General features: G+C 38.7%; 1 protein-coding gene across 1 annotated transcript in view; it reads left to right on the forward strand.

Annotated features, from left to right (window-relative positions):
- Window positions 1-826: 826 nt before the first annotated feature.
- ccbe1 (collagen and calcium binding EGF domains 1) overlaps window positions 827-11,433 on the forward strand; it is a 35,918-nt gene continuing 25,311 nt past the window's right edge. Inside the window, exons 1-2 of the mRNA XM_030767951.1 lie at window positions 827-933; window positions 1,103-1,183. Of these exons, the coding sequence (XP_030623811.1) occupies window positions 827-933; window positions 1,103-1,183 (188 nt within the window). The remainder of the gene's footprint in view (window positions 934-1,102; window positions 1,184-11,433) is intronic.

An 11,433-nucleotide genomic window follows, 5' to 3' on the forward strand; every position in this document is an offset into this window, starting at 1 on the left:
ACAGTTCAGCATTGCGAAAGAATCGTGGAGACTGGGAGGCAAGATAAAGGAGTGTAGCCTTTCACGAGAATCCCACCTTTGCCCCTAAGGGTCCACTGGTCATTTGGTTACCATTAACAACTTCAGATGAAGAACTTGAAGGTCAAGGTTTAAGGACCTGTGTCGACTATTTCTGGAGAATGTCAATTAGGCTATCATGTTGTTCAGCGGTATGAGTGCGGTGTTAAGGCTGTGTCAAACACGGAAAATTAACTGAGTGAAACGGGTAACGCTGCCAATTTCACGTGTCTTTCATAGTGGCTTTGGCTTTAGACATTTAAACACGTACAGAAGGTAATGATTAATCAGAAAGACATCCATCCCGTTCGTGATACCATACTATTAACTAAGGCAAGACAATGAACTTTGCTAAATTAAATACACTCTCCAATCTGAAATATCGACGTTCTGTTGTAGTGGGACAAGTCAGATTTCATTAAAAAAAAAAATCATTACAATCATGCATCTGTGAGGGGTGGTCGTATTCCTTACAGTAGGCTAAATAACGATTCAGAGGGTAAATATCTTTGGAATTTTCAAGTACGGAAGTTGTTAAATTATTAATATACATGTATAAACTCAAGATTTTTAGTTACTTATTTACAGACATGGATTGACAGTAGGAGGAGCCGGATAGATAGCTCAAGGAAAACTGAATGACTACGCAAGACTTTGCGGGAGGTAGCCAATCAATTGTCTCCCAATTTCGGGTACCATCGTAATCTGCGCAATTTGGCTGTTCCCCTGTCCACAGGTGTTGAGAAAACGTTAAGAAGCATCAGAGGAAATGAATTACGTTGGCAAGGGATGTATTCTCAGAGTTGTTTTGATGTTTACGTTTTTTGCACATGGGTTTCTTTGGACTTTCCGAGAGGAGAAGGAAGATGCAGACAGGTAAAGTAACTGCGCAGAGAGCACGTTCTCCATGATCTCATCACGGACCCTACCACAAGACTCTACATCACTTCCAAAACTCATTTAAAAAAAAAAAAAAAAGAAAAAAAAGTTGGTTTAGTTTCTAGAGATGCGGGTGAACGTTTGGTGAATATTTGTTGTATTTCAGAGAAACGTGTTCAGAAAACAAAATTTCCACGACCAAATATCCATGTGTGAAATCCACGGGGGAGGTCACTGCGTGCTACCGGTAAGCAAGTTCATGCTTTCTGGCTAAAATGAAGTTATTTTTTCGCATGCAGACGCGCTTTGCTTAGGCTGTGTCTTGTCAGATGGGTCTGACGTGTTTTTTCCCTTGTATTGTTGGAATCATGAAGTAATCTAATGTCGATGTGGGAAGAAATCGTTTTTATGCAGCGTTCCTAAGCCAGACTTGCTGAGCTATATGTTTGATGACATGCCTTTTGAATTCATTACGTTAGTTTACAGGTCAGTTTGCACAGAGACACACAGTAAAAAGATGAGTTTCCTGCCGAAAGCCCTTTACTTATGGGGTGCTGGAAACTGTCAATCTTGAGGGCGCTGCTAAAAGGGCTTACCGGAGAACTTAACTCGACATCACCCTGTGCAGTAAATGTGTATACCTGATAATTAAGCCGCACACTGAGGCACAGACGGCATGGAGTGCTGCCATAACGCGCGCGGACACACACGGACAGTGAGAGACATTCATCAGAGATATAGCAGATGAATGTCTGTGAGAGACATTCATCAGAGATATAGCAGCCTACATACAGAAATAATTCAACCATACGCGTCATTTGTGCACATTCATGTCAGATGGTTTTTTACAAACCTAAATATTATTATTTGCAATAGTAACGGATATCAATCTGGAACAGTCTTGTAGTCTGTTAATCAGTATTCCTATACCTTTGTGTCCCCTGTGTTTGTGGTTTTGGGAGCTGCATGTTAAGTAAACCTGGTGTTGCTTCCCTAGATGGATTTCAGATGTAGTACAGTTATTATTGAGTATTGAGTATTAAGGCAGGGACTTAAGTTTGTCTCATAGTCTGAGGATGTAACAGCTTCATGTCAGAGGCAAGACTTAAGCATGCTCTGCTTAATTCTATTACTATTCTCCTTGGTAGCCAGGCAAGGAAGTGGTTAAATTCTTGCCTTGCGTTGCAGTAGGAACAGCGAGATGTGTGTAAGAAGAAAATAGTGTCAAGTCATGGACTCCTCCTCTATCCTTCCCATTTGTGTTTGTCACTCTGTCCTTCTCCTTCTCTCTCTCTCTCTCTCTCTCTCTCTCTCTCTCTCTCCCAGGGTCCCTCATGAGTCTCTCTTTCTCACATCAGTCCACCTGCATGTTGTAAGTTAGCACATGAATGACTTCAAGTTCTTTATTCGGGCCCATGTTGAAACGGAATACTTTGAACCTTTTGCCAAATAAATGACACAAAATTTGTTCTTCTAAAAGCACAAGGGAAATGTGTTATGCCAGAAAAACTGACCCTTTGGCTGGAGTCCCCAGTGCATGCTTAGTATATAGTATATTAGTATATAGGCTTTCACATATCCTCACTGTTATCACTGGGCATACAGTCATAATATTACAGAAACCAAAGACCAACAACTTCACTGAAACCAAATTATTCCTGTTTGATTTGAGCTCAAACGAAGCACAGCCCGTTGTCGCAAGCAACCACACCTCTCATAGTTTAAGCAGTTGGACAGCTCCATGAACAATGACACAATGGCATGGTTTAGATTACAGCTCTGGGTGGCTATTGAAGTTTTAATCTATTTTTTTTCCAAATCTTTTTGTGAGTTATGACTGTGTCATTGGTCTGAGGTCACAAGAATAGATGCTTCAGTCTAAGCCAGTGTCTTACAATTTATGGTCCAAAACCTAAATGATGCAGAGTGCAGATGTTGCCCTTTGCCAGGAGTCCTTCTGGCTAGTTGGTGTTTCTAAAACAAAAGATGTTCAAAGCCTAGATTTGCTTGAAAAGAGATTTGGGGTGAATATACATAAAGGGATGACATAAGAGCCTGAATTAAGCAAAGAGATAGGTTTAGGGGTAGACCAGGTTTTGTGCAGTCTTTGCTCAGAAGTATAGTGACTCCGTGAAACAACAGTTTCTTGAGGAGGTGATCCAGATTCGTCCCTCAATGCTTCATAAGCAGTAGAATCAGTTATTGCATGGGACTGAGAATGAATTATAGGGCTGTGGGCCATGGCCTGACTTTGAACCCCGTCTGTCTGATGAAGAAATGAATGCATATGTGCAGATTTGTGAGCATTTGATCCTTCTGTTTGCTGCACTAGAGCTGGCTTGTCAGGAGAGAACACTTTGACTCTTGCATTTGCATTTGACTCCATTTAATGTCTGCTTAAAGTAACGTGAAGATTAATTATGTGTGGTTACAGTTTACTGAGGTTTGGTGTTTAGGGCAGAGTCCTCTTTATGAGAATTGTGCAATGATTGTAGGTATTACTGCATGTGACTGTTTACAAGCCTGTCTCCCAAATGAATTGTAACATATAAAATTGCTTAATATTCTTCTTATTAAACTTGAGAACTCATAGCTGGAGCATTGCAGCATTAGGAAATGCCTTTAGTTAGTCAGAAGGATCTGTGGTAGAGTTTCTCAGACAAACATTGTCACAGACTGATTTTCTACACTGAGGTAGCTCAAGCATGTCCAGCACTGGAGCAGTCACACATAATTGATATTTAGCATGTGTAATTGTTGCGGTGTTATTCCTCCAATTTTTTTTTCTGGTGGTTTCAAACTGTTTTTTTACCCCTCTACCTTCTCTCTGTGCTTCTTCAAAGCCAGAGCATTCCAGAGGGGAGGTCATTAACTGCACAAATTCGAAGGCCGTCACTTGCAGTTCCTTGGATATCACAGACATTTCTTTCCTGTCTCTGAAGAGAAACAACCACGTCCTCGCACGTGTAGTTCATCTATCTGTAACCATGTATTTATCTTCAGTGAAAGTATTTGAATAATCTGTCCAAACACAAACAAATGTTGGGACACAGGAGCCAAATATTTGTTCATATTAGCCCTCCTCTTGTTTTTTTTGTCCAAAAAAGGATTTCTGTATTTTTCCATCAAGTTAAAGTAGCATATTGATCTATTTAAGATGTAGTATGAATACTTTTAGAGCTGAATGTGTGTAGAAATCTTAACTCTTGATAAACCAAATCCTCTCTCAAACAACAGAATTTCCCCACTTGACCAATAGATTCCAACAGCAGAACTATTTCAAGGTCAAGAGCTTTATTGTTATTGATTTTTGCCCTTAGATACTGGCATTCCTCTTGCAAGTCTTGCAACATTTAAAAGCTTGTTTTGGTCCAGAAAATAGATGTCACATGCCATGATATCATCCGCTTGTGCAAAGCCTAAGCTGTCTGTTTGCGCACTCATTCATTTGATCTCTCCTTCCAACCATAAGTTAGTGAGAAGCTGTGCACTGATTGCTCTTTTCAGGGGGCCACATTGCCCTTCTTTACTCCCCAGTTTTGTTGTTGGATGGGTGGTGTTTGTACTGATTGAGACTAAAGAACAGGGAAGCTTTGGTTTCTTTGTATTTGTTCCAAATTTATTGTTTGTTCCCTTGGATCCAAGCAGAGATATTTGAGTCTCTGTTGCACTGTTCATTTTGTGTTATGTAAGTCTGCTCTCTTCACACATACAGAGGGAGAGAATTGAGACATAAAGAGAGAAATATGTTCCAGTAAAAGAAAAGGTTTGTTTTGCTTTGCGTAAAAGCAAAATTATTTCAGCATTGCAGGCTGATTAGTGAATTTATGTTTTTTGCCTCTCACTCTCCTCTGCGCTACAATGTTTTTACCAAACAATTGCTCTCGTACGGTTTAATATTAGCTTTGGACGGGTAGCCTACAACAAAGGTCTGTTTTTCATGATAATTTGAAAATGAATTCTAACCAAATTAAAAGGAGACAAAATGTACACTGGTCAAATGAGAGATACAAGTATTTGCCAAATTAAGTGAAAGAATCCGTCTTTGCATGTTTGGTTTTTCTCACATAGCGTTCAGACCTCAAATTAGAAGTAACAAATGCAAATCATGAATCAAAGAATCAATCATTTTACCCCACATCCACTCTTGCAGAGCACTGTGGCTTGCTTTTTTTACTTTTTGTGGGTGAAGCGGAAATATTAAGCAATGTTTGACGATTGGTTTCCCTCAAAGAGTAGAGAGTACAGATGTTTCGTATTAGTGAAAACCTGATCATTAGGCAACCACTTGATGTATGTTACTGAAAATGCTGTCATCCACACCCGTCAGACCAGTCAGTGGAATTCTTCAAAGTTGAGCAATGGCTTCCATGGAATCGTCTGCAGTATGAATATCTAACAGACATGGGGCTATCCGTTGTGTAACAGGAAATCCTCAGAATTTCTAAATGCTGCATATTCAGAAACCTCCATGAAGTATCTTGGCAAATTGTCAAATGTCTGATAAATTTGTTTCTACTTTGAGCACAGGGTTTTTTGGGGTTTTTTTCACTGTTTTTGTTACATTTTAAGCAAAAACCTCATCATTTATATTGCACTCTCGTATCACACTTGTCTCCCTCACTCAGACTTATGACTGTGAAAGTGAGTCAAGACATAGATGATTCAAAGGTTTGTCTCAAGCACAAAAAAAAATAAAAAACCCTAATCCTGATACGAAATACTAGTTTCAAATACTCAAACAAAATGGAGAGAAGGACTGGGTTTAATCTGAAGGCCACTCAACAGAAAGGTATTTATTGCATTACTTGCCTCAGTGTTATCTCTATCTTTTCCAATCTCAGGGAAGTGAACAAATATCCAGTGAAGGACAAGGGCATTCTGCATTACAAGTCATTCAAGGCAGTGTTTACTCCCCCCACAAGGCTAACAGCACTGGCTGAGTGATTTTGAAAAGTTGGCTCAGGCAGAACCAGAAACAGATTAAAGATCAGCGAGCCAGCAGGCTAGTCAAGAACATGGAACAAAGTCAAAAACATTTCCCAACAGCTTCAAGGGTTGAATTTGAGGTTTACCAGCATTAGCTGTAGACTGATGGATTTTTGTGATAAGCCTGATTCAACTTGTGCCCATGGAATGGTGGGAGGCTTCCGTCATTTTTGTCTCTCTCCCTTTTTTAATGAGACCACTTTAATTGATGAATGTATTGATTGATCGAGTTAGACTATTTTTAGATTATTTGTTTTTACACAACATTATAATGGGATGCAGTAACAGATGGTACATATGCTTTCATGAAATTTTGTCCATGGACAGTAATATTTTCAATTAAATGAAAAGCCAGTGTATAGCCAAATACCTTATACATTCATTACATACAATTTAAAGTGAGAAACCGACAACCCTAAAGGAAATCATATCCATATGACATGCCATTTATTTGATAATGATATTTTTTAGTAACCTGTGATGACTGTCATTACTAAGCTGTTGGTCCAAAAAGTTCATTCTGACAGTATGCTCCAGGATATTGCAGAAATACTGGCTTGCCACTTGATTTGTTGCTTAAGGCAGTGATATAAGTGTTTCATTTCTTGATGAGCTGTGTCACAGCCTGTTAAAAAATGGGATAAAATATGGTCAAATGTGAGGACAGTGTTAGGGCTTAGAGCTTGTGTTATGACAGTGAAGCAGAGGCATTTACCAAGAGACATCATAGAACTCTTAGGTCCCTCTGACGTGTTTGCGTTTGCACGCTTCTTAATGGGCTATGGTTTTTCGGTTAATCCTATATTTTTTCCACTGAGGCGAGTGGGTTGTCTGCTCTTTCTCACTGGTTCTCTGCATTATCCACAAAATGAGTGGAGCCTCTTTGTCAGCTCTTTGATGGTTTTCTCATGCCACTGAGAGTTAAAAGGTCAACAACCTAGGTAATGGGCTAGCTTCTGTTGTGAATTAGTAGTACCACAGAGCTACTCAATTGTTTCTACATAAAAATGATTACATAAACAGCCAGATAAATGAACTATGACTAAATATGTCGCTTTTATAAACTTAAGTTTAAACTTTTGCTTTATACTGACATAAGTCAATGAGGTCCTTGACTGAAGAGATATCCTTCTGTTGTCTTTGGTTCTCTTTATCATCATTAACTTATGATAACTGGTCAATCCCACACTTCTTTCCTGTCGCCTGGAGGGCTAAACTCTATCAGCTGTCCCACGGACGAATCACGTCTCACCTCATTGAGAGAGCTGTCTGCCAAAGCAAATGACAAGTCTTCTCCTTTATTCTGAGATTACTCAGAGGGAAGATTCTGGCCAGTGTGCTGTCAGAATGTAATTAGTCCTTGAGGAGGAATGACCAGTAGTTGACTAAAAAAAACATTTTTCCAGCAATCCCTTTGAAAGACTTTTGGCCTATTTCAGTAAATATTTTGGCAATAGTGAGTATTTGTACTAAATAAAAGCATTCCTCTTCTTTGATAACTTTGCATGTGTGTGTGTGTGTGTTTGTGTGTGTGTGTGTGTGTGTGTGTGTGTGTGTGTTTGTGTGTGTTTCTTCATTTTCCTTGAAGGAGGTAAGTGCATAAATAACTAATAAATTTAATTAGTTTGTTGACAGTACCTTAATTATAGGATCACTACGTTGCAGTGAAATACTTGTTTGTTGGCCACTAGGTGAAAAGGTGATGCAAACACCTTTACATGAGGATTTAAATAGATGATTTTCACTCTTTGGCTCTCCTTTATTCTGACAGTGGTTAGTTCAGCCAAGGTTTTTTAAAGAACAGGGAGTGCCATGATGGATAGAATCTGGTACCCAAAGCTGACCTTCGAATAATATATTTTTTTTCTTGTTTCACATCTTAATGTGTTTTTGTATGGATGTAGGTAACCAGATTCTGTCTACACCTCAAATCAGTCTTCCCGAAAAAAAAAAAAGTCCAAGTTTCCATTCTCCCCCAAAGAATCAAAAGCAAACCAAAACACTCATTATAAGTGTCATAAGATTGCCAAAGAATTTTAGACTGTCTAAACACCAGGGGCCAGCCTGGTCTCACAAGTTTAAGTATGAAATCACATGAACACATGTAATTTTTTTGTTTTTTAAATGATATGAACAACATTGTGTGAAAAGTCACAGATGTTAACTTTACTGCTTACTATTTGTAATTACATACAGCCTTGTTTGTATCATTTTATATTAACTAGTTTGTGAGGTCACTCTTGTGAAGCTTAGAAATCTAAAAAATCAGCACCCATTGGACTATTAAGTTTTTTGAAGCACTCATAGATAAAGTAATTCTTATTGACTAGTCATTCCACAAAACCCTTTCAGTGAATGATTTCAAGATGTAAACATTTGGACTTCAAGACAGAGCCTGAGATAAATAAAACAAGGCCAGTGTTTTTGAATCAGTGGCCTCTTAAATTCCAAGTCAGTGTACTGTTATTAATAGGCTTGTCGAATTATAAATACTACTTGTAACTGGAAAGCACTAAGCCATATATCTGTGATGCAAAACATGAGAGAAAATTATTTAATTTGAACTACATATTTGGCTGTCTGCCATTATTTGTGTTTATTTTGAAGCATATAGCATGTTTCCTTCCAGAGAAAGACAACGCAACTCATTTTGTAGAAATGGTTGAATATTTGATTAACTCTCCATTTTTAAATCCTTTCAGCAGCTCTCAAGCAACAAACATTTGGGGCACATATTTAAGGACTGGCAGTTACTGGATTTGATTAGGATTATTAAAACCATAAAAGATGTTATATCTGCAAGACCCCAGAGATGCTAACCAAGGAATGGATCTTTGGAGGAAATTGGACATATGTCAGAGTTGACAGAACGATCTAATCATCCCAAAATGAGCATGTTTCATCTGTCAAGAATTACAGACAGAAAGTATACAAATAGGCTTAATATGGAGGGCAAAGAGCTGCTGTTGTCACTTAAAATTGACATTTAATGAAATAGTTATTATAGGAATATCACAGCCGGATAGCTTGTGTTATACCACAGCCTTGGCAAACAAATGTAGTGCATGTCTAATATAGGCTTGCAGTCAAATATATCACTTGAGGGTGTACTTTGCCTAAAGGCTCCTTATCCGCAGCGGTAGCTTTAAACCAGTACAGTCCTTTATGTTACTGGAAATGTGATATGCATTTTCATTACAGAAAAACAAAATTTCTCTCAGTATGAAATGAATTTCATACCTCTCGTTTTTTTTCTTGCCTCTTGTTTTATTTAGTGGTCTCTTTCAACAACGATGAGAAGTTCCTACTTTCTCAGATTTCTTGCAGTGCTGTGTTACACTCTGGGGAGATGTTTAGTCTAGTCACACTGAGCTTTTTAGTGCTGTGTTACAGAGTAATTTATTACTTTATAAGCTTTTACTGCAGTACAATAAGCCTTATATATACCTGAATACAAGTCAGTAGTCATTTCTCTCTCTCTCTCTCTCTCTCTCTCTCTCTCTCTCTTGTCTCCTTGTTATCTTAACTCAGCATTGCAAACACAATCCATCGTACAATAGACTGTGTTAACACTCTTGAGATGTGTAAATAGCCAAGGTATACACAGATGAATCAGTGTATACAAGGTTGATGAAAAGAAAAACAAGTTTCTTCAGTCAAGGCAAGAGAGGGTAGCATTTTTTGCTTCCTCACATATGTTTAAAGCTATGAACTGCATCTTTCCACACTTTAAACTATGTGAGATATTTTAGGGGGGTGATATTTACACAATGATACCTGCAATCTGACCGTCGCTGAGAGGGACCCTGGTCAACTCATGGAAACAAGGCCAACTATGTTCCCTGAGATTTCTGGCCACAGTGATCAAGCCAGCCTGTGATGGAGTTAGTGCTGTGAATACCAGTTGTAGGATGTACCTGTGGACTGCGAGAGTGGGCGATCAATAGATACAACATTCAGTTGCCTTTTTAGCTTCTCCAATGAAGCACTCCTTTAGATCGACATTTTCACCACATTGTTATAGACCAGGCTACGTTTCCACTACTATCATCTTATCACAGTAATAACAGTGTTTAAGTATTTTAATCACCCCTTGCCCTGTCCTGATGAATAAGATTTCAGCACATTAAAATCCATTTATAGATGGGCATGTTAAGAAATACTGATTCTGATCATCCTGAGGACATCAGCCTGTTTAAACAAGGATCATTTTCACTGGTTGAATGTATGCCATCCTTTCCCATACCTGTCAGTGCCTGCCAGGGCAAACTTTTGATTTATTTTGTGAAGTTGATTACACTTAGCAGACAGAGCAGCCCAAGGTAGATATCCGTACGTGATATACAAAGAGATACAAGCAAATGGTTTGTGGGTGAAAGTTACATAATCACAATATTCCTAAGAGCAAAATGTCTTCAGTTTTCGTCATGTATTAACCTTATTGTTAAAAGGTGAGTCATGGGCTTTGTGAGCGGGCAGAAATGAGTCGACTTCTTTGTCTGGGAGCGTACGTGAATGCACTGTTTCCAGTGCCAAACACAGTGGTGAGTGTCTGTACCTGTCTGCTGGGCACTAAACCCTCTCCTTGTTCTCGGTATCCTCTCCTTAATCAGCGTATGGGGTGTAAGAATGTGACTGGGCTTGTTCTGAAGGTCCTCTACGTGCCATATCACCATCCAGACTGTAAACATTGTGAACCACCTCCCTCTTTGACTGGTGTTGCCACCTGTCCTCAAGCTGTGACCACTTAATAGTCTGTTATTGGCATAAACTACCCAAACTGTTATTGATCAGTGTTAATCTGGAATGGTTGGAAGAGGCTTGATGATTATATAAGATTATGAAATAGCATGTGTGGAATGGCATGTGTTTTTGTAAACTAATCTCACTGAAGGTGAGATGAAGTCAGGATTTGTTTGTACATGTAGTTTGGTATGGTGAGGTTTTTTTTTTCCTTAGAAGTTGCAGCATGATTAAACCATTATTTCAGTTTTTTTCACAAACATGCATGCAGTGTTTACACAAGTAGCATTCACTTGTTATGTCAAAGGCAAAAACTGAATCATGAGTTTGGATAGAAACCCAAAGATTTTTTTTGTTGTTTTGGGGGGGGGGTTTTGTACATAAATGACCATTTACCTGATTGTTCACTATGGCCAAGTTCAATAAATAAATTCTTCTGGGTCATAGGTAATTGAAGCCTGATTAAATCTGTTCAAAACAACAGTGCATTAAACTTTCCTTGGAAATGTCTTGCTAAACCCATACTGAGAGTCTTCTTATAGCTATAACTCAACGCATTAGAGTCAGTGAAGAGAAACAGATGCTCTGCACACTTGTGGGTTACACTGTGGTCATGTGATCCATATAGTATTTAACACTGTAATAGCCTGGCTTCCATCTGTGTATTCAGAGCATGTAGTATTTATTAACATAGACTGCCACTGCAGGTGTAATATTGAACAACAAAGTTGTGAAAGGAAATGCCATATCGGCTCAGAGATAGGA

Source organism: Chanos chanos, chromosome 3 (assembly GCF_902362185.1).
Source record: "Chanos chanos chromosome 3, fChaCha1.1, whole genome shotgun sequence".
Classification (NCBI taxonomy): domain Eukaryota; kingdom Metazoa; phylum Chordata; class Actinopteri; order Gonorynchiformes; family Chanidae; genus Chanos; species Chanos chanos.